The sequence below is a fragment of the Hypomesus transpacificus genome, chromosome 8, assembly GCF_021917145.1.
Source record: "Hypomesus transpacificus isolate Combined female chromosome 8, fHypTra1, whole genome shotgun sequence".
Taxonomy (NCBI): Eukaryota; Metazoa; Chordata; class Actinopteri; order Osmeriformes; family Osmeridae; genus Hypomesus; species Hypomesus transpacificus.
Genome location: NC_061067.1, coordinates 9,693,645 through 9,720,067, shown reverse-complemented (window position 1 = coordinate 9,720,067; position 26,423 = coordinate 9,693,645). Strand labels below are relative to the sequence as shown.

Genomic DNA, 26,423 nt, shown 5'->3' with positions numbered 1-26,423 from the left:
AGTGTAATTGTTTGACGTGATAATTAAATGCTAGTGTGATAATACATGAACAAACAATACAAACTCATGATACATTATTTTAATGCAGGAATTTATTTTGAAATAGTATTTGCTGGTGCACATGTCATGCACTAACCTACAGTGCAGTGGACGTATAGCCCCCAACCCCCCCCCCCCCCCCCCCCCCCCCCCCCCCCCCCCCCCCCCCCCCGAAATGAACAAATGACTCGAAAAAAGATTCGTTCATTTTACTGAACGAGATTCAAAGAACCGAATCAGTAAAAAGAACCGAACTTCCCATCACTAGTCGCCTGGGGCAGGCACAAAGATTATTCAATGTTGGCCATTTGGTCCGTATTTTAACTTCAGATTGTATTTGTTCAGTAAGCAACCAATTGTTTGTTTTAATTATTTTAAATTAAATACATTTAAGCTGAGCCAGCAATAACTTATAATAGGCATGTCTCATCCGGATGTTTCACAAAACAAGCTATTGTAAACCACCTTGATAACCAAACTACTTAATTTAAGCGTTGAGTCGTGTCAACGATACTTATTCAACACTGTCAGAGGACATAAAGGGTAAAATGTCAAAAGGGGTTGGCAAAGTGTCCCAATGACGCCACGCCCCCCAACCACTGCAACTGTACACCAGCCCTCAAAGCTGATCGTGCGCAGTGGCCTGCTCACTCGCGGAAGAACAAGGTGATTTTGCTCTTATCGAATTAACTTGCTATGCAACCATAGTCCAATGTATGGGGCTGAAACTATGTCTATGCGAATCCTGCAATGCACAGTCAATTCTGCTTCCACGCATCATTCAGGTCTTGCTGGGCTGTATGCATGTCCGCATGTATATCTCCAAATGTAGTTATTTAGTACTATTCGTGCTCTTAGATGTTTATTTGACAACAGTTAATTTGACTATATGTTCAACTCTGGCAGTTGATTTTCACTTTGACATTGCAATCTTGAACAATATCTGGATTGGCAACACGAATTCGTAGTGTGCAAGTATGTTTAATTGAATTAGTTAAAAACACTTTGGAATTCAGAGTCCATTTTTCTCATTGTGGAGAAGCAGAAAGTACACTCTGTAGTTGCTCCACTATTGAGCAACTCATGTCCTGCCCTTGAATTTATGCTAAAAAGCCAAGCAGATGAGCACGTATGTTCATACTGTGGCGTCAATCCATGCTATCTCATTACCCCCTGTCTCCCCCTCTATTGAAGTAGAGGGAAGCGGGGTGAGAAAGGGGCATCGCTTCCGTAAAGGGCATCCTAAAAAAGGAACGAGAAAATGGTCCGCGCCAGACAGACCCGCGTATTGCTTGTAAATGACATGGAGAGACTGGAGAGAACTCTGTTCCGGCTTGAGCAAGGTACGCCACTACGATTTCTATTATAAACCATCTTGTTATGAATGAGCCTATACTCTTTGTTGTCACTTAATAGAAGCAATATACATGTGTTTAAGAAGTAGTATTAAAGAATGCAAGTGGGTTTATTCAAGTAGGGACGGATTTCTTGAACTATTTAAACTTTTTTTATGGCAAGGGTTTCAACTATGACACATTTTATGAAAGTACATTAGCGATAGCCAATTGAGTGGCTTAAAAAATATTTAACTCAATATATTGTTGTATCTACTTGTAGTAGAACTGACACACCCACATGTGTTCTGTGACTTATCTGCAGACCTACTATATCAACAAAATAGGCATACATTTGGTTTGCCGTCATATTTGCCGACATATGTATGAACAGGCAATTCATGTGGACAGAAATGTAAACGTCCCACTTTCAGAAGTCCACTTTCTGTCCTTGACAGGTCATTCGTCGTTGCGTAATATTACCACCATGGCATGTGCTGGGGGGGACACATTGTACAAGCACACAATATATACTCTTCTACACACTCCCGTTGTAAATTGTCTGTAGCTTTAAGCCTCTCTTATCGTCCCTCATAGCAGCCTATGTTAGAAAACATCTGTCCTCACCACATCATTGTTATTCAATACCATATGACCCAACAGGCTTTGAGCTCCAGTTCCGCCTGGGCCCCACTCTGCAGGGAAAGCATGTCCACGTCCACACCAACTACCCAGCAGAAGGAGAGAAGTTTGAACGTGTGAAGTTCCGTCCTCTGGACTGGGTCAACGCCGCAGGGAAAGAGGATGACTCGGACAAGTTCTGTAAACTGGACCTGAAGGTGGCCGGCTCATATCAGTACTACTTCGGTTGTGGGTAGGTCCCCTTCCCCTCCCCTCTCAGTGTGTGTGTAGAGATGGGAGTGTTGATTTGCCATGAAAGCAATCCCACCGTCGTTACCCACAATGCAAGGGACTTGTCTGACGTAGCTTCCTTTTATTTGTTATGAAGTGGGTCGAGTTACAGATATGTTTCTCCCCTTTCAGAACCAATATGGTAGCAGTGTGAGGATTCAAACGTTTACATCATGTATAATATACATTATGATATGAATGAGGTAATATAGGGTAATACTTCATCGACTGATTATGCCAGTGGTAAATCCTTCCATTTCTGGGGGTTTTGTGGGTCAGGAACGATGAGAAGGTGGGTGGTGGCCACATTGTGGTGGACCCTGTCCTGCGCGTGGGGGAAGATAACCACGCCTTGCCGCTGGACTGTGTCACCATCCAGACCTACCTGGCCAAGTGCCTCGGAACCCTGGACGAGTGGCCTGACAGGCTCCGGGTTGCCAAGGAGACCGGTGAGAGGGGCATCATGGGAAGTTGTATATTGAAGTGAGGAAACTAGTTGTATTACACTTCTGGGAAAGCTTACAGTACAATTGTGGCATGTTTAGGTTCACATTAGTAGCAAACTCATATTTACTTATTGTAGACCACAGAAGTTCTTCAAATAATAATATAATATCTTCAAACGCATATCTTCAGTTTGGACACAACAAAACACAGTGTTTATCCTGCTTGTTGTTTTTGCCCATGCTCATCCCAGGGTATGTATAGATAATTGTGTTTGACAGATATGACGGGACTGTTTACATAGTCTGCTGGTCATTGAACCTATCCAGGATTCGCAACAAATGAACCCTGAGGTCCACTTTGCTGTTGTAGCTTCTTATCAGTTCATTTCAACGTGAATATTATGTACATTTCAAAAAGAAATACAATCATGTTTCCACTAACCACTATTAATGACACAATAGACACATTTGTTCATTGATTCAGTAATCCATCGAGACTAGACTACTCTTGTCCGTCACAGAAATCAACCATAATCATCAACATTTTTTTTATTTTCTTGGTTCTCTCTCTAGGTTACAACATGATCCACTTCACTCCTCTGCAGAAGCTGGGCCTCTCTCGCTCCTGCTACTCCCTGGCAGACCAGCTGGAGCTCAACCCGGACTTCTCTCCCCCGGGGAAGAACTACACCTGGATGGACGTGGGTCAGCTGGTGGACAAGCTAAAGAAGGAGTGGAACATGGTCTGCATCACCGACGTGGTCTACAATCACACAGGTTAGCTCTTTACCCATTCATGGGATAAAGAGGGACATGGGATTCATACGATAGATATAGACGTGAGCGTGTTGGTTCATGGTCAAATGAGGTTACATACGGTATGAGAGGAGATTTTACGACATAACTCAGTTCATTTGAGGCCAGATGAGGACGCCTTTCCCTCTTTTCGAATATTGGCAGTTGTGGTAGGTTAGTGGGGTGTTATAACAATGCTGGCGAATTTGTCTCATAAATATGACATCATCCTACTTGTGTTCATCATTCAAAGTAGGTTGTGGCAACTCTCTGGCTGCTAGGCAGCAGCAGCAGAATTCCGATCTACTTTTCGGCCTCTACTGTCTGTTGACGGTACGCAAGCTGTTGCTGACTGCCAATTAGACCCTTCAGACACACACAATGGCACGTTTTAAGGTAGTTCCTGTTGTTGTTTGCAAACAGGAATTCCCCCTGCAATGTAGGAAGAGTATGCCACAGTGCTGAGTCGACCTTTGATGCCTGGTCTAGAACTATCTGTGCTGACCTCAGAATGGCCTTTTCCTCTTGGCCAGACCGGCATTACAGCTGCAGCTGTGGGGTTTGCATCATGGTCTCAGTTTGGACTTGGACAGCCTGCCAACCTGGCTTGATCTTATCCACACCGGAGGTAACTGAGGTGAACACATTCTCATAACCCCATGACATGGCGTCTTAAAAGGCCAAAAGCACAGGACTTGAGTGTCTTCGGCTCCTCTTTTAGTCTGATAGTGGAGGGGAAAGTTGGGTGGATGGGAGGCTGTCAACTTCAAGGCCCCAGTCGGTCTTATGTGCTTTGGATTGTGTGCAGCAATGACCAAGCTGACCAAGATAGAATCAATCAGTTGTACTGGACTTTTCTATTAATAGATCGTGGAAGGGTTGAGGAGTGCTTTAGGCTGGAACGTTGCAGGACTATGTATTTGGAATGGACATGATTGCCTCAGGGTTTCTTACAGTGTTGCTCACTGTTTACCTGGATTTAAGTTCCGTTTGGTAATGAATCCTAGCCTGGCTCTGCCCTCCTACGTACTTCCGCTCAATTTTGCTTTTGTACTCTGTCTGGGAATGAGGTACGTAAGTCAGATGTCTCAGGTTAACTTTCTACCTGTCCAATCAGCGAACAGAGGGAGTGGTTGAGAACGATGACGTTGATGTCGTGCGCTAGTTTGTGTTGTAGTTCCGTAATGGCGGCGGAAAAATATGCAAGCGAAACCATTCGGTCGGTTGTGGCAACGCTGCACGCTAAAGCCAGAGCAAAAACAAGTTTTGCTAAGTTTTGTTGGTGGCCATGATGTTGTGGCCCTCCTCCCCACGGGGTTCGGGAACAGTTTGAATTTCCAGCTACGGCAGCGAGCTCTGTTACAGTAGTGGTGAAGAAATTGGCTAAGGCGAACGCTGGAAATTGGTTATGGCAGATCAGCGTGGCTCTAAGCAGATCCAATAGTTTTAAAGTTCAACAGAGTACCCGCCTACAAGGAAGTTAACGCTTGTCAATGGAGCGAGCCCAGACTCTCTGTACAAATGAAATGTACGAGAGTCTGGTTAGGACCAGGCTAAATGAATCCAGGGTTTCCCGCAGAAAATGTGTTGGTTAAGGTGGTAGGGGGCCGTCAGGCGGGATGGGGGGGGGCAAACAGGGGCATGCCGCAGTTGGCGCCCTCTGCTGATAGTGCGTTTAAATGGATGCACTCGGGAAATTGCCTCCCCCCCTCTTCATGCCGCCCTAGACTGCTGCCTATGTCGCCTATAGCAAGGACCAGCACTGGGTACACATGTCACATGTCTTTTTGGTGTTGCTCTGTATAGCTGCACGCATGCTAAATATAGCAGCCTGCTATTCTATATGGGTGTTGACACATACAAAACATGCTAGTGAGGCTGGAGCTGCCAAATAGTATACTGAAGCCAGCTACCTCAAATAGCTTAATCAATAGCTAATACCATCCTATTGTAGGTTCAGTTGGAAACGTGTTCTTTTGAGACGTGACAAAATCCCATCAAGAATCTGTTAAAAATAATAGGAGAGCTTTTTGTCCTGGTAGCTATCCAGTAGATTTTCTTTCATCTATTGAGACCAGGAAGAGTGACAGAGATCACTGCCATTAACTTGTTTATATTCAGTCATTATAGAGTCCAGAGTTGCCAGGGTGGCTTGGTCAGAAAGGGACACCATCAAGCTCCGACATAAAACATGAAACGCAATGTACCAGGTCAGAGAAGATCCCCTGTCTAAATCTATAAATGTTCACGTGTGTTTGTGTGTGTGTGTGTGTGTGTGAGAGAGAAAGTGTGAGTGTGTTATGTACGGTATGTGTTCTCAGTGTAACATCATAGGCCACACTAAGAAGGCCAGTGAAGGAAAAGCAAACTTTTTAACTGTCTAACCTTGACATCGGTCTAAGATTTAGTGAAACGCAACCATACCATAGGAATTTCCTGGATTCAAGTAGAATAAACAGTTTGTTAGATTAGTCCTTTAGCCCTAGATTAGTTTGTTTGTAAATGTAAACCTCCCTGTACATGGAGCGGAGCCCCCTACTGTGTGAGGTGACGTCCTTCTACATGCGTTCAACCAGGGTTCCCTTTGGCCATAAACCTTGAAAGTTTCTGCATTTTAGTGAAAAAAGAGCTATACATCTCTTTGCAAAAGAGTAGAGATTGCAGATCTTTGCTGTGCTTGAGAAGGCAAGAGACAACAAAGTTTGCCAGCCTCTGCCTGAGGGCATATGATGTAAGAGCTTTCATTTTTTAACAATTATATCCCTACCACAAGCCACAATTGAGAAGTGTTCACACACTCAAGCCTCTCTCTCTCTTTAATTGTTGTCTCTGAGTTTCTGTGAAGCCTGCAAGTTCTCATTATGAAATAGCAATGAATATTGATGCCGGTCTCAAACGATGCCGTTGGGTCCTTGACTTTGAGGGAATTGGGCCTGAAAAGTCATTGGGTTTGATGTTTAAGAAGGTGTGTGGGAACCCTGGTTTAGCCTACGTTTTCATCTGAGGATCCCCTCCATTCTACCCAGCTGCCAACAGCAAGTGGATCCGGCTTCACCCAGAGTGTGGCTACAACCTGGTGAACTCACCCCACCTGAAACCTGCCTGGGTGCTGGACCGCGCCTTCTGGCACCTCACCTGCGACCTGGCTGACGGGGTATACGCCGAGCTGGGGGTCCCCGCCCTCGTAGAGACCCAAACGCAGCTGAAGGTGAGTCTGTCGTTTTAAGGCTTGTCGGGTGCTTGGTGTATTTGGATCCCGAGTATGGAAGGAGGTATAGCTCCGATTTGAATGGGACGTGGTGAGAGCTGATTTGACTGCAGATTGAGGTTGCCGGTTGAAATCCCACCCCGTTGCTTCGGATAGAAGTGTCTGCTAAATGAATATCCACAAGTCGGAGATTGGTGTTGCTTAAGGACAGGGTTGGATGAAGGCACTGCTTTAGCTGTGTCTGTGTTCTCCCAGGCACTGCTCTAGCTGTCTCTGTGTTCTCCCAGGCACTGCTCTAGCTGTGACTGTGTTCCCCCAGGCACTGCTCTAGCTGTGACTGTGTTCTCCCAGGCACTGCTCTAGCTGTCTCTGTGTTCTCCCAGGCACTGCTCTAGCTGTGTTTGTGTTCCCCCAGGCACTGCTCTAGCTGTGTCTGTGTTCCCCCAGGCACTGCTCTAGCTGTGACTGTGTTCTCCCAGGCACTGCTCTAGCTGTGTCTGTGTTCCCCCAGGCAATGCTCTAGCTGTGTTTGTGTTCCCCCAGGCACTGCTCTAGCTGTGTTTCGGTGTCTGTGTTCCCCCAGGCACTGCTCTAGCTGTGACTGTGTTCTCCCAGGCACTGTTCTAGCTGTGTCTGTGTTCCCCCAGGCACTGCTCTAGCTGTGACTGTGTTCTCCCAGGCACTGCTCTAGCTGTCTCTGTGTTCTCCCAGGCACTGCTCTAGCTGTGTTTCGGTGTCTGTGTTCCCCCAGGCACTGCTCTAGCTGTCTCTGTGTTCACACAGGCACTGCTCTAGCTGTCTCTGTGTTCTCCCAGGCACTGCTCTAGCTGTCTCTGTGTTCTCCCAGGCACTGCTCTAGCTGTCTCTGTGTTCACACAGGCACTGCTCTAGCTGTGTTTGTGTTCCCCCAGGCACTGCTCTAGCTGTGTCTGTGTTCCCCCAGGCACTGCTCTAGCTGTGACTGTGTTCTCCCAGGCACTGCTCTAGCTGTGTCTGTGTTCCCCCAGGCACTGCTCTAGCTGTGTTTGTGTTCCCCCAGGCACTGCTCTAGCTGTGTTTCGGTGTCTGTGTTCCCCCAGGCACTGCTCTAGCTGTGACTGTGTTCTCCCAGGCACTGTTCTAGCTGTGTCTGTGTTCCCCCAGGCACTGCTCTAGCTGTGACTGTGTTCTCCCAGGCACTGCTCTAGCTGTCTCTGTGTTCTCCCAGGCACTGCTCTAGCTGTGTTTCGGTGTCTGTGTTCCCCCAGGCACTGCGCCAGCTGCTGTCGGAGGAGGTCTACCCCAAACTCAAGCTGTGGGAGTTCTTCCAGGTCAACGTGGAGAAAACAGCGGAGCAGTTCTTGAAACTGCTGCAGTCAGGTCAGAGTGGTGGTGGTGTTCTTGTTGTTGTAAAGGGATGGAAAGCAGACGGCACATAACTGTTGTGACACAATGCCCTTAGCTTCTGAGGTAAATATGAATTTCCACCTCCAAACCCTTTGCCTTTGATAATTTTCAAAAACAAAAAAAACATATATAATGATAGACTATTGTCTTAAGTTAGGGGCTCACAAACAGCATTTAACATACAGACTAAAATGACACAAAAAAACATTAGGTAACTAAGTAAACACGATCATTTTGAGGTCTTTGACAACCAGTTCTAATCCCATCCTGTGTGGGGCCTTCTCCTTCAGGTAGTATCTCAGGTACAGCAGACCCTGACAGTAAGAAGCAGTTAAGGATCCTCCAGGACCCCCAGTGCAGGCGCTTTGGGAACTCTGTGGACATGTCCTCTGCCCTGGAGCTCTTCATACCTCACCGGTGGGCCAATACATGAGATTAGAACAATGCGACACATCTAATACCAAAAAACATGGATTAGAACCCGTGTAGAGGTATCAAGAGTTGTGGTTCGGCAAGAAGGCCTTGACTTTACTGTCACAGGCCAGAAGCTGTTATACCTTTCAGAAGTGTTTTGTTGATAGCAAAGTGAGGTGTGACATCTGTTTTGTGTGTTTTACAGTAATGGGCCCTCGGCCCTAACAGATTGCTGTGACTTGTTCAAGAAGAAGCTTGAACAGGTTAACCTGGAACGGGTTAAGGAAATGCAGCATCACCAGGAGAAGGTATATGCTTGTGCGCTGTATGTGGGTGTGGGACTGTCCATGCTCTTCTTGATTCACAGTTATCACTCATTGTTGTTTTAATTTGCTGTCAGGCAATCGACTGCATCATGGGAACTGTAGTTTACGAACGTCTTGCAGACCACGGGCCCAAGCTTGGACCCATTACAAGGAATGATCCACTTGTAACAAGGTACCTGATCTCTTGAACTGGTTGGTTTAACAGTTTAAATTTGTCCTTTAATTTGAACAGAAAAAGTTCCAAACTAATTGAACATCTCTTACTATTCAGATATTTCACCTTCCCCTTTGAAGAAGTGAGCTTCGAGCAGGAAATGCAGCTGAAGAACCAGGCTGACAAGGCTTGTCACTTCCTGGCTCACAATGGCTGGGTGATGGGAGACGACCCACTGAAGAACTTCGCAGAACCTGGTCAGCTTACCTCAGCCTATACGTAGCTAACGCACAGTAGCTGGGCTAGTTGACATCCTGCTAGCTAGCTTGAGGAGTAGCTAATAAGTGACCTAACCTAACAAATGTAATGTTTTGTATTTGTACTGTATATTTTGTGGTGTTTTGCACATTTGTAGCCCCATATTCAAGTGCAATTCACTCAATTCAAAATGTGTTATCGAAAAGATTACAACAACCAGTGTGTACCAGAAGGGGGTGCTAGAGATTTGTGCTTTTTCTTCAGATGTCAGAACTTTTTTCTTCAGTTCAGATGTCATTGCCGGCACTGATATTCCTTGGGAAAATTCATGACCATGCATAGATCTCACGTAACCACAGTTCAAATAACAGTTTATTACTGTCTGCCGGTCTATTTCTGAGAGACCCATCAGGATGATGATTTGCTCCATGTCCAGGCTCTCAGGTGTACCTGCGGAGGGAGCTGATCTGCTGGGGGGACAGCGTGAAGCTGCGTTACGGGGACAAGCCCGAGGACTGTCCCTACCTGTGGGCCCACATGAAGATGTACACGGAGATCACAGCCAAGCACTTCGCTGGCGTCCGCCTCGACAACTGTCACTCCACACCCCTGCACGTGGCTGAGGTAATTGAATTTTGAACCTCAAGTCTGGTTGATATCTACCACAACGTCGGACAAGAATACTCAAGTCTAACGTTACTGTAGATATCAACCTGTAGCATCGTTAGACTTGAGCTTCTTGGAGTACCAGCATCAGGGCTTTTATTGATTGTCACTGGTGCTACCCATGTATATCAGATCAAGTCCAAAATCATCTTCTGTAACCTCTCCAACAGTATTATTTTGATACCTTTCTCTCTTTTACCTCCGTAAATGTTTAAATTGAACATTTCACATGAAGTATTAGTATTCATGTCTGTGAGGCCAGTAAGCCTGGTGTAACTGTGGTGTGTTGTCTCTATAGGCTATGTTGGCAGCTGCTAGGGCAGTCAGGCCTAACCTGTATGTGATAGCAGAACTGTTCACCGGCAGCGAGCTGATTGACAATTTGTTTGTGAACCGGCTGGGGATCACCAGTCTGGTCCGAGGTACTTGCCAGCTCTCCGCGTGACGTTCAGCTGAGTGGAACTGAGGGTTGTTTTGGAAAATCGACTGTAGCTAGTTAGCCAACTCACAATTAAATAACTTGGCGCTTGTTTATTTCTCTTGGACATCAAAAAAACTATGCCTTGATGTGTTGGGATGTTTGGAATGTAGTAGGATCAGTAAGTTATAAGCTCAAAATCATCTTTTTCGGATTTTTTGTTTTTGGAAAGTGAGTTGGCTAATCCTCAGTTAGCATGTTCTGGAACATCCTTTAAAGTGTAGTGAAAAAAGCATTGTTCTGTGCATGGTGCTAAATCTTTGTACTTTTGTCCCTCCCCTTGCCCTCTATTTCTTTCTTTCTTTCTCTCTATCAATTGTTCAATTGGCAAACTCCACTTACCGTCTCACCTTACAACATATTCTAATACCTGTATTTAAACAAACACGCTGCCCTTTTCATTTAACCGAATTCCTTGTATTTATATCTGACATTTCTGGCCCAATTAAAACAATACTTTTTCACCAAATCCCTTCTTTAATTAACAAATCTAAAAAACAATTTACCCTATCTGTACACCAACTGAATTCCTCCTTTAATTCTTTCTTCTCTCTGTTCCTTGCCATTGACCTACATGCTGCTAATTAAACTACATTTGTTCCTCTTGTGGTTGTTGCATGTTGCTCATTAACACTGCACGTCTTCCTCTTTTGTGTGTGGTCTTAATACCGACTTCTTGCTAAGCTCATTCGCTTGCACTCTTCCTTGCCCTATCTTTTCATCGCTTTCCACCCTTCTGTCCCTCCCTCTCTCTCCATCGCTCTCCACCCCTCTGTCCCTCCCTCTCTCTCCATCTCTCTCCATCGCTCTCCACCCCTCTGTCCCTCCCTCTCTCTCCATCTCTCTCCATCGCTCTCCACCCCTCTGTCCCTCCCTCTCTCTCCATCTCTCTCCACCCCTCCGTCCCTCCCTCTCTCTCCATCTCTCACTCCACCCGCTCCATTCCCTGGTGTGTCATTCCTCTCTGGGCTCCGCGTGTGTGCGCGCGCCGTGCTCGCTGTGCTGTAGCACATGCTGGATCACGCTCGCCAGCAGCGGCCTGACCTGTATGTGGTGGCCGAGCTCTTCACCGGGAGTGAGGAGCTGGACAATGTGTTTGTCACTAGGCTGGGCATTACCTCTCTCATCCGAGGTAAGACATGCCGGCCCAAGCGTGCCGTACTCGCACAGTACACCCAGGAAGTGAGCCCATGCAGTAGTCACACAACACTCGACATAGTTCAGTTGTTACAGTACGCCCATGTACAGTACAATGTATTGCACACCCGTGCATGACTTGCATGCGATACTTGAACGCGATACTTACAAAACAGTACTCCCATATGCAGTAGGAGTACACAGCTCCAATATGCATACAGAGCTAGGAAGATAGATATCTGTTTGTGCTCGTGTGTGTGTGTGTGTGCGTTGCATGGATATGGTCATAATTATAGTGCAGCCTGAACGTGATATGACATGTCTTCATGACATTCAGTGTCTCTTGCCATGACGTATTTTAATGACTGTTTACGGTTGCCAGTCACCCAAATCACAAAAGTACATTGTGTGTGTGTGTGTGTGTGTGCGTGTGTGTGTGCCAGAGGCCATGAGTGCAGGGAACAGCCAAGAGGAGGGCAGACTGGTGTACAGGTTTGGCGGGGAGCCTGTGGGCTCGTTCGTCCAGCCTAGTCTGAGGCCTCTAGTGCCCTCCATCGCCCATGCCATGTTCCTGGACGTCACCCACGACAACGAGTGCCCCATTCAGGTGGGACCACCAACCAGGATTTGAATAGTGTTGTGAAACTGTGGCTGTGGATGGACTAATGTACTCATATATATCTCCCTCTCTCCCTCCTTGAAAACTGTAGATTCGCTCCGTGTACGATTCCCTCCCCAGCTCTGCTATCGTCTCAATGGCCTGCTGTGCTATAGGCAGCACTAGAGGATACGACGAGCTGGTCCCTCACCAGGTGGGTAAACTGGAAACAACAGCAATTAGCATGGATGAGTGGGCAGGTTCATAATGTGTGTTTGTGTGTCTATATATAGTGCCCTCCAAAAGTTTGTTTCTGTGAATCGGACATTTTCTGTCCCCTGGCAGGTGGCTAAGATGTAAACAACAACGCCCGCATGCATGGATGGACAGGTTAATAGGATGTGGTTAGTGTTTGCCTCTTTGTCGTTCCATGTCGTCCCTGCTTCCCCTCCAGATCTCGGTGGTGAAGGAGGAGCGCTTCTACCCCCGGTGGAATCCAGACGCCAAGCCTGCGTCCCCAGGGGAGGTGAACATCAGGACGGGGATCAACGCTGGCAAATTGGCCCTCAACAAGCTGCACAAGGAGCTGGCCGCACAGGGCTTCTCTCAGGTTAGCTCGGGAGAGTGGAAATGGCATGCAAATACTCTGCCCGTGTAGTCATGATTTACAAGGTTATTAAACAGGATTTAACTTGCGGAACTGACCTTGTGTACTTCTTTTGTTATATGGTGTGTGTGTGTGTGCGTGTCCAGGTCTATGTGGACCAAGTGGATGAGGACGTAGTGGCTGTGACCAGACACAGCCCCAGCACACACCAGTCAGTGGTGGCTGTGTCTCGCACTGCATTCAAGAACCCCAAGACCCACCCCTACAAAGAAGATGCCCCCCCCATGTTCATCCCAGGTACGCACACACATGTGTGTCATGTGGGGTCATGTGTTTTGGCTGTGTGTAAAATTGCAATTCAGGGCAGAGTATAGACGGTCACAGTCAAAAATATGTATTTGTCGTATGCACAGTAATACACGGGTCATTCATAGTGTGAAAATGCAAGGCAAAGCGGGCATGACGTTGAAATCTCGACAGGTAAAATAGAGGAGGTGGTCCTCGAGGCCAGCACTGTGGAGAGGATGTCCGGGCCCTACAGGAAGGATGAGGACAACATCAACGGTCTGCCTGGCTACACTGTGGAGATCCGAGAACACATCCAGGTGCACTTCTCTCTCGTTCTCCCTGTTCCCTTCCTCTCGCCCTCTCTCTCGCTCTCTTTCTCTCTCGCTTTGTCTGTTTTGTTCCGTCTCTTTTTCCTTCCCCCCCCCTCTCTCTCTGTGTCTCTTTCTTTCGCATCCATCGCCTTCCTTTCCTTGACTTTTCCTAGAATGCCATTGCGCAGCAAAATACCTGTTGATCCAGTATATAAACAGAAGATGTTGCACCATCTTGCCTCCGACACACAAAACTGCTTAGTCATTCAGATCTTACAGTAACCGAGCTAAAGTTGACAAAGCGTTTTTAGTGCGATTATCTCCCTCTCTATTTACATCGCTCTCCATTTCTCCCTCCCTCTCTCTCTCTCTGTCTTTCTTTCAAAGCCACTCCCTCCCCATCCCCTGATACTTTGTATTAACAAAAAAAAGGGATCGTCTTACATTACAGGCTTTGTCTGAAGACCTGTTGTTGTTAGGTGGCCTTCTGATTCTTTAGCGCGATGGAACGTGAGAACCCCACCAACAGGTGTCTTTCTTTCAGCTGAGGGACAGCAAGATCGCGAAGCAGGCTGACGTCAAGGCCAAAGGCCGCGGTGAATTCATCCAGGAGATCGCGTTCAAGCACCTCACTCCTGGGAGTGTCATTGTCTTCAGGTACCCAACGCGTGGCACGAGGACGTATCCAGTCATCTAGTCACTGAGGGGCTCAAACTCCTCTGACAGTCTTTCCTCTCCCAATCCCCCCCCCCTCCAGGGTGAGTCTTGACCCCACCTCCCAGGAGATGGTTGGGATCCTGAGGCGCCACCTGATCCAGTTCAGCTCCCATTACGAGGCAGGGAGTGTGCAGGGTGACCACATACCTGAGATCCTCACCTCTCCTCTGGACTTGTACGTGTTCCCAATAACAGAGGAGGAAGTCACTTACATCACAGTACATATATGTACATATACTTTTTGCCATTTATATGTATTTCTTTGTGTATCTGTTTTTCCCTGTCTGTGTCCCTGTCCAAACAAACACACACACGCGCACACACACACACTGTCCTCCAGTATCATGTCTAACCTCACACTGGCAGACATGAACATGTTGTTGTTCCGCTGTGACGAAGAGGAGAAAGAGGATGGGGGAGGCTGCTACGGTATCCCTTCCTGGATGCCTCTCAAGTACGGTGGCCTGCAAGGTACAAATCCTGCGTGGGGCAAAAGTCTCCCAACCCTCTACAGTACAGGGATTTCAATTCTTGTCTGTTGGCGTCCCTGGTCAGGACATTTCAGAATGGACATGAAATTATGAGTTTGTTCACTTAAGATGAAGTGAGTGGCGTTCGGTTATTTTGCCTCAGGTCTGATGTCGGTGATGTCAGAGATCCGTCCGAAGAACGACCTGGGCCACCCATTCTGTGACAACCTGCGTCAGGGTGACTGGATGATCGACTACGTCAGCAAGCGCCTGGTCGCCAAGGGAGGGGCCCTGGGGGAGGTAAAAGATTAGATGAACCTTTATTATGGTCGTTCCCCCTTTCAAACACATGCGCACACACACAAAAGCCCAAGCCACAAACACACCAGTAAACTTTCACCAGTAAAGTAACATTTCTGTTTTACTAATATATACAATTGTATTTTGTACTTATTATATAATATGTAGATTTGTAGGCTATGTAGATATGTAGGCAGTAAACTGTACGTACCGATAGTGGCCGTGTTTCCCAGATTCGTTAAGAAGCTCTTAATGCTAAGAGCTTCTTAAGAGCGTTCTAAGAAACGCTCTAGAACGCTCTTGGAATGCTCCTAAGAAGCTCTTAGCGTTAAGAGGTTCTTAACGAGTCTGGGAAACCCGGCCATTGACCATAGTCGTCTAGTGACGGTGCAGCGGTGATCCAGGTTAGGTACAGTAAGTTGTGTGTTGCCGTGTCCTCCAGGTGGGCGCCTGGTTCCAGGCCATGTTCAGCTACCTGAAGCACATCCCTCGCTACCTGGTGCCCTGCTACTTTGACGCCATCATGGTTGGGGCCTACTCTACTGCCCTGGATGTCGTCTTCAAGAACATGTCCGGGTTCGTTTGATGTTGTGTGTTGGGCAAACTTAAGAGGCATGTTTTTGCCTGAAGATGGAGGTGTGTGGCCCGTTGTGACAAAACAAAAACATGCACGTCCATCATGCATCACTTTGAAATGTGTGTGTCTCTCTCTGGCTCTCCTAGCTTCGTGCAGAATGGTTCCACCTTTGTGAAGCAGCTCTCCCTGGGCTCAGTGCAGATGTGCGGGGTGGGCAAATTCCCTGCCCTGCCCCCCCTTTCCCCTAAACTCAACGATGTGCCCTACCGCCTCAGTGATGTCACCAAGCAGGAAGAGCAGTGCTGCGTCTCCATGGCAGCAGGTCAGAGACAGTGTTGTGGGCTACAGCACTGAATAATATTGTACACGCACTGCTGGAAGAGGCAAAGCTTTCACTGCTGTTCATCGAACCGACACAGACTTAGACGCGAACAAATTGGAGTTTTAATATTTGTGTTTGTTTGCCTCAGGTTTGCCTCACTTCTCATCCGGGATTTTCCGTTGCTGGGGCAGAGACACTTTTATTGCCCTCAGAGGCCTGATGCTGGTGACTGGCAGACACCTGGAGGCCAGGTCAGAACCTAACCAGCAGAGGACGGGAGAGGAGAGGGGGGGAAGAGAGTCAGATAGATTGAATAGAGGTATGGTAGAGTAAAGGTAAAGAAGAAGTAGGTTAAATAGAGGTGCGGTAGAGTAAAAGTAAGTAAAGGATTGGGTTCGATTGGCGAATACTGTCGGAATAGTACTCCATTCAGTACAGTACCCTAGTGTATCAATCAAACCAGAATACCCATCCCCTAACCGTGGTCTAACCCCGGTTTCCATAGGAACATCATCCTGGCCTTCGCGGGCACCATGCGCTACGGCCTGATCCCCAACCTGCTGGGCCAGGGCACCGGCGCCCGCTACAACTGCCGTGACGCCGTGTGGTGGTGGCTGCAGTGCATCCAGGACTACGTGCACTTGGTGCCCGGCGGAGGCAACATCCTCATGTGCCCCGTCTCCAGAATGTACCCCACAAACGTGTCTGAACCGCAGCCCGCAGGAGCCTGGGTGAGATGGCGGGGCGAGGGAGGAGCTTGAGGATCCAGATGTTGTCATGAAATAAATACGCAGTTTGTGTGTTTTGTACTGTTTTTGTATGCGTGTATTTATATGAGAGAGACAGAGGATAGCTGACTGTGTTATATGATGATATACTTCTCCTCCTTGTCCCTCCGCGACCCGTGATGTCACTACGGCAGGACCAGCCCCTGTATGATGTCATCCAGGAAGCCATGCAGCGTCACATGCAGGGGATTGAGTTCAGGGAGCCAAACGCCGGGCCGCAAATTGACAGCCACATGAGTGATGAAGGCAAGTTGTCCTGGTTCAATACATGCGTCACGCTTCCCTGACGTCTTCAGCAGACCTGTTTGGTTTGTTTTTAAACGTGTGTGAAACTAGAAGGCAATTGTTGGGATTTGGCTCATTTAGAAAACAACATGGTCCATGTTTTGTTTGACTGTATGTACATGTACTGTAGATAAACAGGAAACCAATTAATATAAGCAGTTATAATCAAAAGATTCCGTAACAAAAAAAAAAAGAATGTCCTAAAAATAGAATGATGTTGAATGTTTGTGTCACTGCCCCACAGGCTTCAATGTTGAGGCCAAGGTCAGTGAAGACACCGGGTTTGTTTATGGAGGCAACCGTCATAACTGCGGCACCTGGATGGATAAGATGGGAGAGAGTGTGAAAGCTCACAACAACGGTGTCCCAGCCACACCCAGGTAATGTGTCCATCCAGCTCATTATAATAATCTATTAAAGACTGCCTACATTATGTTCTACAAATAGATATAATACATCTAGAGCACATTTGATATCCGTTTACAAAACATACAGTATGTGTTCTGTAGAAGAGGGCATGTATTTGAAGGTGGTGTGTGTGCGTGCGTGTGTGTTCAGGGATGGATCCGCGGTGGAGATAGTGGGGCTGTGTAAATCCACTATCCGCTGGCTGATCCAGCTCCAAAAGAAGGGACTTTTCCCTTACACCACCGTCACCATTCGTAGAGAAGGTACTCTCGGGGGCACCCTTATAACCAATGATTATGTTCCTTTTCATACTATGAAGTTTGTAACCCATAATATTTGTATAAATGAATGTCAATTCTTTTTTTTTCGTCATTCCGTACTGTGTGTTCTGTTCATGGTACTCTGTGATCTATGCTAGATCGGAATCTCTCTATAACCTATGACGAGTGGAACAGGAAGATCCAGGAGAACTTTGAGCTGAAGTTCTACGTGTCCCATGACCCTCAGGACCCCAACGAGAAGCACCCTGAACTGGTCCATAAGAGAGGCATCTACAAGGACAGCTATGGGGCCTCTAGCCCCTGGTGTGACTACCAGCTACGATCCAACTTCCCCATTGCCATGGTCGTGGTATGTAAGCTGTGTGTGTGTGTGTGTGTGTGTGTGTGTGTGTGTGTGTGTGTGTGTGTGTGTGCGTGTGTGCGTGTGTGCGTGGAGTGACGTCCTTTTAATTTAACTGCTCCTGTGTTTGGACACACCACACATTTGGATTTTGGTCAGTCATCTTTGTTTAGCCTAGTAAATAGGCTGGACATGATTACTCCAGTGTGTGGATTCCTTTTTTTGTCACAGCCTCGAGACAATTGTGACAATGTGTATAGGTGTGCGGGTGTGAATGAACATCTGCGCCCCCCCTCCCCCCATGTCCTCACTGTGTGTGTGTGTGTGTTTCAGGCCCCTGAGTTGTTCACTGTGGAGAAAGCCTGGGAGGCCCTGGATGTAGCTGAGAAGAAGCTGCTCGGGCCCCTCGGGATGAAAACACTGGATCCAGAGTGAGTTGGATTCACCCCAGTCTGCCAGACAAGGGTTCCAGTCAGGTTTACTCCTAAGACCAGGAGTGCAGGATACAGAGCTAGATATACAAGTACACCACTTACTGTTTTGTTTGTTACTTTAATCTTTAAATGGCCGACATAACAAAAAACAAATCCTTGGCAGAAACATGTGACTTGTCAAGGTGTGCAGCTTGACTTGTCTCTCCATTTCTTGTCATTCTCCTACAGTGACATGGTGTACTGCGGAGTCTACAACAATAGTCTGGATAACGACAACCACAACCTGGCAAAGGGCTTCAACTATCATCAGGGACCCGTGAGTGTCTTTATTGCTCCTACCCACAGTCTCCTGTCTAATACACTCTGATGCTTCTCTCTGGAGGCCATTTTGACGTCTCGTGGGGTCCTGTTTCCTTCTTAGGAGTGGCTTTGGCCTGTGGGATACTTCCTGCGAGCCAAGTTGTACTTTGCCAAGAAAATGGGGCCTGAGATATACAACAAGACTGTCTACATGGTGAAAAATGTCCTTTCTCGGCACAACGTCCACTTGGAGAGGTACGATTCGTGATCACACTGGTGACTCTTTGGGTCAAAGGTCAACCAATAATAATAAATGGACTGTAATATCCACTAACATCTGTTATTTCTGTAATCCATGACACATTGTCAATGGAGATACAGAATATCCACAAGCCCTTTATTTTCTCGTCGCCGTCAGGTCGTCATGGAAGGGCCTGCCAGAGCTGACCAATGAGAACGGCCAATACTGCCCCTTCAGCTGTGAGACCCAGGCTTGGTCCATTGCCACCATTCTGGAGGTCCTGCATGACATGTGACCAGCGAGACCCTCGTCCCCTCAGCTCTCTGCCAGTCTGCCTGTCCTCCATGAACTGTGAACCAAAACCACTAGCTTCCTCAATACTCAATTAACTGTGGAGGGTGAACACGACCTCCCTGTCTGGTCTGTGATGGAGGACCACAACTGTAGTCCTGTCAAGTCTTTATAGCCTTCCTCTGTGACCGAGCTGATGTCTACTTTTTCATCACTGTGTGTCAGCCTATTATCTCTGATCTACTATGCAAGAACGTTATCTAATACCTCTGGTGTTTTGAGGCAAACTAGATTTTACACACTGTACCACCCTTCCTGTCTTTCTGGACTCAAATAACTTCCTGGATAAAGAGAAATTCTCAACACACACTTTGTATGATTGTGACCTGAGAAATCTCATAGATTGGCATCATAGCTCACTACTCGAAAGCTTTGCCCAGTGGATGACATTAGATACCTCTTAATGCTGAGTCACAGTGACAATGCTGATTATCTTGTTTCGTGTCAATGTGGTTTACCTCTACGTATGTGCCATGCATGGTTTTTCTGTCACTCATCAGAGTCAGGGGTCGATATGAGGGTGGGCTGGGGGATCAGAGACCCTCCATAAGTCTGAGGACCCCCACAATAATTTAGCCAATAGGTTTTTTTTGAGGGTTCCACAAAACTTGCATTTTTCACTATGTATCACGTCAGTAGACCTTGATATAATTTTCAGTGAATATCAAGTAGGCTAATCTTAAATTATTGTACAAAATATTCAAATTCCAAACCTAAGATTTTGTAACATTATAAAGTGATTAAGATACGGATAAAATAACAAAATACTAATCAAAAGGTTTTATGATACAATTGTTGGGGAACCCCAACGAGTCAGATAATTTCGAACCCTGATCTGAGTAAATCTGCAATATTAATAATAATTACAATGTGGCATGTTTATTCTCATATCTGCACTCTTAAAATTCTGACAAATATGATCATTTTTCAGTATGCACTTGTGTGATACGTAGCATGCAATCTAATCATTCTCGTTATTAAAACTAACGTAAATCACATCAGTAAAGAAATAAATGCTGAAGTCATCAACTCGGAACTGTTTTTTTCACCTGTTGCTTTCTAGCAATGCACCGGTTGTTTTCCTAGAAGGCCATTGCTCACATAATACCCGTTCATCTGGTATATTAACTTCAAAGGTTCAAAGCACATCACACCAAATTGCTTTTCCCAGCATCCAGTATAAAAACTGCTTTGTCATTCTCATTCAGACCTTTATAGTGTTATAGCATGTGCCTATACGCGCTAAAACGATAACAAACCAATAGCCTAATGCATGAAATGATCAGTAGAATGAAAATAACAAAATAACTACAGTATGTTCGGTTTCCTCATCGTGCCATTATTGGACACAAAGCAGGATAGTGAACCCAAATGCAGACAGGAAGCGGGGTAGTTTGCAGTAGAACAGTTTATTTGTTTCTACATCAAGGCAACAAGGTAGCAAGGCAGAGGTACACTGGGGGCACGCAGGTTTGTGGTCGGGAGACTAAACAGGCAGAGATCAAAAACCATGAAGACAGAAAAAAACAGGAATGAGCAAACGAGAATACTTAGTAGCCTAATAGGAATTCATGGAAACGACTGTGAAGCACAAGACGATACGGCAACTGCCAGAACAGATAACAGGTTAAATACCTAAGACAATTATGGAACACCAGGTGACGAATCGGGGTGTGACAATAATGTGCTGTCCGTGAATTTACAGGCAATGACGGACTAGGCTATTGGGATGTCTCCACCCAGTGTGTGACAATGTACAACACTGACACCCTCGTAGATAATATCCACCCACCCATATTGACTCAGATTCAACACCGACTGGGAAAGAGTTTAATGGGTAGCAGTTTATTTGAAGACATTACCATAACGCGAAGGACTTCACAGCTACAGTAACTCACCTCCATCAGGTTACTGTATGATGTTTCGACCCATTTTAATACTCGCCTGCATTGTGCAGGTCGTGCGATGCTACCCTTCAGGTGATGTTTTGAAAAGTTGTTTGGATATGAGACCGCTACACGGCGGAACTGCTCAGCAGAGTACTCCACCGTTCACTCTCACCGCCGACCAGACCAGCTATGCAGATGGCGTGACCATAACAGGTGAGCCTCATCTTAATCTCAAAATTGGACTGCTGGTTGATCAGCAGGTATAGTCTAAAACTCTAAATATTACGTCGGATACGCCTGAATGTTAGTGGGCCAATAATATGTTTTAGTTCATTTATTTGTTTAATTTTGTTTTACAGTGCATCTCCAGGCATCTACCCAATTCAGAGGTTTCATGTTACAAGCTAGAGAGGTGGGAAGTAACAATAATGTGGGGTCCTTCAGCACAATAGGATCTGGCACTCGACTTCTCAATTGCAACGGAGTAACTGTGAGTCTACTATCAAAAATCCCGCTGCTCTCATGAAAGCTGGTTCTATTTCGAAATAACGCGCTTGAATGTTCCCAAATGTCATGTTGAAGTCATTACATTTCCATATGAGGCGAAAATGATAATTTCTTGGAAAGGGCGGAATCTTGGATCTAGTTTCACATATGCCTATAGGCATATGGCTTGTAGGCTATATATACGTCTCATTTCCATTGCTTTCAACCTCGCACTTGTTTGATTTAGCTCAGCAATTTTGGACAGTTACGCAGTGTCCCAGACAGTTACCCTTTGGAAAAGGAACGATCATAAGCGTATTAAGATTTTGTGACAACTTACTGTTTGTAATCATTCAAATTAAAAACCCCATACTTTTTAAACGACCTCTTAAATACCTATCATTGTTTGATTTGTTTTACTATGTGAAGTTGCTTCTGTTTGTGATGGAAGTAACTGCAGATCAAAAAATGTATCTGTTTATTAAGGAACTGATAACTGATTGATCAGACTTCAGTATAATTGTGTGATTGATCAGTAGTACAAAACACAAACGATAAAATGTTCTTTCCATTTGCAGTATTCGGCATTGGTTCATTCGTCAGGTGCACTAAAGACTGCTATCCAGGGGACATGGAAGGCTCCAGCATCAGGAAGTGTCCAGTCCATCCAGTTCAGGTGGGCAAGGACATGCAATTTAATTTTTGGAATAAGATACAGATAAAACACAGGCACTGCAAGATAAAACACAGGCACTGCCAGATAAAACACAGGCACTGCCATCTAACTGTGGCACTGCCTGGAACATTTCACACCATGTTCTTTGAATAATTTCCTTCCTCATAGTGCATCTTTGGTGAAAGATACCAAAACCTACTGGGTTAGCGTGAAAGGTCCACTGCTCAGAAGTACCAATGCAGTCTCAAATTCATCCTTCTCATCCTCATCATCATCATCCTCATACTCATCATCAGTGAGTACAGATGGTCATAATATCTCAGTAGATAATACCCAGACATTGTCCTGCTTTATTTGAATCCTACACTGAATGATCTGTGACTGAGATATCAACTTTACATGTATCCTCTTCAACAGTTATCCATTTCAAGTGCTGAATGTGGTATCAGTAAGGTGTGTTTCAGCCAACCTCCCAACTGTGACCCTAATGTTACCGCAAACTGCTACTTCATGTCAGCCATGATGGCCTCACCTAACGATACAGCATTCCAGTTTGAGCTGGCTGGTGCGTCAACAGGATACGTTGCTATGGGCTTTTCTGATGACCAGATCATGGTAATGACCTTCAGCATCTAATTTGATCTTTTACTATGGAGTGGGGCACCTTGAATGAATCCGAGTCAAGGACATCATGTTTGGCACGTCACAAACTGCCACAGCAATTCTCATAGTAAAAACATTGTAGGTACATAGAAATAGCTTTGTCATGACATGGAATTAAGTGTTATAGGCTAGATGGTATAGGGGATAGACAATTTAACAAAGGTTGCTTTCCTGAAAAGCCATTGCTCAACATAGTACCTGTTCAACTGGTATATTAACTTCTTCAAAGGTTCAAAGCACATTACACCAAATGGCTACTCCCAGCATCCAGTATAAAAAATGCTAGTACATCCCCTTGTCATCTAGCATTTTGCACATAAGCGTGTGCGCTGAAACGATAACAGGCTAATAGTTTAATGCATAAATTGATCAATAGACTGAAAATAACTTTTAATTACTACAGTAAATGTAATGTAATCAACAATATATGGTTTAATTTGAATTAATACTAACCGCATGCCAATAATGTGCTGTCCATGAATTCACAGGCAATGACGGACTATTAGCGATGTCTCCAACCAGTCTGTGTTAAAATATCCTCCATACAAAGTGTTTCACCAGTATTAGGATGATGTCAATGACTTTGACATTACTCATACTCCTCTTTTATGCAGGGCAGTGATGACATCTACATCTGTGGTTTGGACAATAACGGAGTTGTCCAATTGCAACATGTCTACTCCACAGGAAGAAAAACGCCAGGGCCACTTCCTCTGGTACACTTCTTATTATGTCCCAGCTTGTCATGGTAGTAAGACTAACACATTACTTTTTTAACCATGTGTTTGAAACCCCTCTTAAATGATATCCTCAAATTGATAAGTAACTCCAGCCTGATATCTTTTTGTCAACACTGTACACAATACTGTGGCCTAACTATTTTTCCTCTGTATCTTGTAATATGCCTTCAGTTAAATTCACTTAAAAGTGCCATTGTCTATCTTTACTCTTTTTTTTAGGGAAATGTTTCTCAAGTCAAAACCAGCATGAGTAATGGCGTCATCAGTTGTTCCTTCACCTCCTGGAACCTAATCTCCACTCAGCGGAGTACTGGGTTCGGCACAACGTACTACCTCATGTTTGTCTATGGAACCACCAATGGTCAGTAGAAGGTCAACAGAAACTGGAGAATGCAGACCAGTTATCGGCCCTGTTGTTATCTTTAAATTACCTTCTGTTCCGTGGTTGCTAGGTTGTCTGTAGGTTTTTTATCGCTGTTCAGTGTAAACTTGACTGTTAATTATTACGGAGGCTTGACTCTATATTTTCCCTTCACCATCTAATTATAATTATGTAAGAGGGTTATTATTATTTCAACAAAGTGGTAATGTTATTCCATATATTTTGTTGGCAGGTGGTCAAATCCAGATTCATTCACAGACCTTTGTTAGTGACAGGGCAATAGACATTTCCAACCCACAGCTTGTGGAACATGAAGTCTTTCCAAACATCATCAAGGCACATGGTAAGGCTGTGTTTAGAAGACAGCAAAACCGTCTTGTCTAGAAATGTACACTTGTTCACTGTGGGGATCAAATCTCGGTGTTTGGCCTACCAAGGTCCAAGCACTACACCTGGGGAATGGAACATTAGTCTTACTCTTGGGGAAAACAATGCAGCCTCAGGTGTTGACAAACCCACTTTTATGACATACAGACAAAGCAAAATCAGTTCTTAGTCATCCATTTAATTTGTTTTGCCTCAGGTTGTTTGATGTTGATTTCCTGGATGACAACAGGAAGTCTAGGGATGCTCATAGCAAGGTATCTCAAAGGCCTCGCCAAAGGCACACAATACTGGGGCAAAGATGTTTGGTTTCTGGTGAGTCTCTGTCCAATATTTTGTGCTCATTTTCACATTCGTTCACATGCTTCGAACACTTGCTTGTCCACTGTCAAAGAGGCACATTAACTAGTCGTTCACTTTTGTAACTAGTACTTTGCATTCGATTTTGTCCACCCAAACTCAGCCTAGCACAGCTACAATATTTGATTTCTGAAATTCTATTTTAATTTATGCCTTCTCTGATCTCTGCTCATATGACTATTCTCCTCAGTCACATGTCTCTCTGATGAGCCTAAGTGTTGTCGCCACTAGTATCGCCTTCATCTTGGCATTCTCATTTGCGAAGGACTGGGCTGGGGTATGTACAGCAGGTTACCGCACTGCACTTTTCTGCGTCAGTGTGGAATTATTGTACCTAAATCCTCTGTCCAGAAGACACATCCAACTGAATATTTTGGATTGCTTATTTCCCTCTGAAATATAATTCTTATGTGTAATGTCATGTGTCATTCTCCTGGCATTGTAGTTCAGTGTTAATTATTGGGTTCTAATCTATATGCAAAATTGATTCAGATGAAAGATCATTGAACTTTGATGTGTCTGCAGGGAGCTCATCCTGTTCTCGGTTGTCTGGTTATGATCCTCGCCTTACTTCAACCAACTGCAGCAATCTTTCGCTGTGGACCACATCACCATTGGTAAGCCAGTTATGATCAAATAGGGTGTGTGTGTCTGTGTACATAGGTGTCTATGCATGAGCGAGCAACTGGGGTATAAAATACACACAGATTTATTCTGTTTGTGTTCGCAGGAGATTTATATTCAACTGGGCACATGCAATCAATGCACTGGTCATGAAAATACTGGCTGGTAAGGAACACATCATATAAGTTGTAATGTAACTACAACTGGTTGCATGTAGGCTTTACATTTTTACATGATCCTCACATTGTCTTGCAGTGGCAGCAATATTTACTGGACTAGAGTTAATTGAAAGCTCTGAAGACAGCTGGATGCCAAAGGTTATGGGTGGTTTTGTTGGATGGGAGGCATTATTTTTCATCCTTATGGAGATCAACAGCCGGTGCAACAGAACAGGTAAGATAGGCGATATTCTTTTGTTGGGTAATGTTTACATTGTTGTTTTGTGATTGAGACTGGAGCCTTTCAAACATGTTTTTTGTGCTTTCTCGTAGAAGGTGAAGATGTGGATTCTAAATCGGTAAGATAACTCACTTATCAGTAGCCTGTATGAAGTACAAGTCTGTTTGTTTGTTAATTACGTGTCCATTTCGTTACTCCTTACAGACAAGCATGAAAGGGCTGTTACTACTCCTGTTTTTCCTTGGAAACATTGTCTTTTTGGTGGCGCTACTTGTGGGAATTGGCATGACAGGATGAAGGTCCCTGTTTGGAGAAATTCTGAAATTATTCTGAAATTCGCAAGCATTTATGTATTTTATGGAATAAGTTATAGGCCTATTGAATGATTTTGATTGAAAAGGATACAAGATGATACACAAACGAAGTTAATTCAATAGCCTATGTAACTTGACATTCATTATTCCCATCAAACCTCTCTCTGTAAATAGTATCACATCAATACAATGTTGAAAGTATTTTGGGAAAATGTGTAGCAGATGTTCGGTAATAAAAAATTCAAAACATGAAAATCAAATTGTGTGCTTTCACCTTTAATTGTAGTTGGGGCACTTGGCTAGGCACCGACATCTTCCGATGCAATAGGTGGCAG

General features: G+C 45.2%; 2 protein-coding genes across 3 annotated transcripts; both read left to right on the top strand.

Annotated features, from left to right (window-relative positions):
- Nucleotides 1-619: 619 nt before the first annotated feature.
- On the top strand, nucleotides 620-19,476 carry LOC124469892 (glycogen debranching enzyme-like). 2 transcript variants are annotated; one of them, XM_047023394.1, is made up of 34 exons: nucleotides 620-705; nucleotides 1,234-1,382; nucleotides 2,037-2,247; nucleotides 2,565-2,734; nucleotides 3,305-3,508; nucleotides 6,553-6,734; nucleotides 7,982-8,093; nucleotides 8,411-8,537; nucleotides 8,740-8,842; nucleotides 8,935-9,032; nucleotides 9,132-9,271; nucleotides 9,709-9,896; nucleotides 11,425-11,548; nucleotides 11,997-12,160; nucleotides 12,264-12,365; nucleotides 12,606-12,761; nucleotides 12,905-13,055; nucleotides 13,239-13,363; nucleotides 13,902-14,014; nucleotides 14,115-14,249; nucleotides 14,415-14,545; nucleotides 14,708-14,844; nucleotides 15,287-15,420; nucleotides 15,568-15,743; nucleotides 15,892-15,994; nucleotides 16,249-16,474; nucleotides 16,666-16,777; nucleotides 17,061-17,196; nucleotides 17,375-17,487; nucleotides 17,643-17,854; nucleotides 18,179-18,276; nucleotides 18,508-18,595; nucleotides 18,701-18,834; nucleotides 18,998-19,476. In XM_047023394.1, the coding sequence occupies exons 2-34, from the start codon at nucleotides 1,301-1,303 to the stop codon at nucleotides 19,113-19,115; spliced, it is 4,605 nt and encodes a 1,534-aa protein (XP_046879350.1). In that variant the 5' UTR covers nucleotides 620-705; nucleotides 1,234-1,300; the 3' UTR covers nucleotides 19,116-19,476. The 2 variants fall into 2 exon arrangements, with proteins under 2 accessions (XP_046879350.1, XP_046879349.1); XM_047023393.1 differs by lacking the exon at nucleotides 11,425-11,548 and adding an exon at nucleotides 10,237-10,360.
- Nucleotides 19,477-20,461: 985 nt separating this feature from the next.
- zgc:163022 (putative ferric-chelate reductase 1) lies at nucleotides 20,462-26,343 on the top strand. Its single transcript, XM_047023395.1, has 15 exons — nucleotides 20,462-21,273; nucleotides 21,420-21,550; nucleotides 22,125-22,222; nucleotides 22,391-22,517; nucleotides 22,640-22,837; nucleotides 23,500-23,601; nucleotides 23,845-23,986; nucleotides 24,240-24,350; nucleotides 24,591-24,706; nucleotides 24,942-25,028; nucleotides 25,277-25,368; nucleotides 25,482-25,540; nucleotides 25,631-25,768; nucleotides 25,867-25,892; nucleotides 25,979-26,343. Exons 1-15 carry the CDS (start codon nucleotides 21,087-21,089, stop codon nucleotides 26,069-26,071), a joined length of 1,707 nt encoding a protein of 568 aa, XP_046879351.1. The 5' UTR covers nucleotides 20,462-21,086; the 3' UTR covers nucleotides 26,072-26,343.
- Nucleotides 26,344-26,423: the final 80 nt, after the last annotated feature.

What these genes read in the sequence shown, in the direction of transcription:
- LOC124469892 (XM_047023394.1), top strand. Translation starts at nt 1,301, where the DNA reads ATGGTCCGCGCCAGACAGACCCGCGTATTGCTTGTAAATGACATGGAG. An exon ending in CGTCACCATTCGTAGAGAAG is followed by an intron (nt 17,488 to 17,642) that starts GTACTCTCGGGG and finishes GATCTATGCTAG; the next exon opens with ATCGGAATCTCTCTATAACC. An exon ending in CACAACGTCCACTTGGAGAG is followed by an intron (nt 18,835 to 18,997) that starts GTACGATTCGTG and finishes CGTCGCCGTCAG; the next exon opens with GTCGTCATGGAAGGGCCTGC.
- zgc:163022 (XM_047023395.1), top strand. Translation starts at nt 21,087, where the DNA reads ATGATGTTTCGACCCATTTTAATACTCGCCTGCATTGTGCAGGTCGTG. An exon ending in TTTCTGATGACCAGATCATG is followed by an intron (nt 22,838 to 23,499) that starts GTAATGACCTTC and finishes TCTTTTATGCAG; the next exon opens with GGCAGTGATGACATCTACAT. An exon ending in AAACATCATCAAGGCACATG is followed by an intron (nt 24,351 to 24,590) that starts GTAAGGCTGTGT and finishes GTTTTGCCTCAG; the next exon opens with GTTGTTTGATGTTGATTTCC.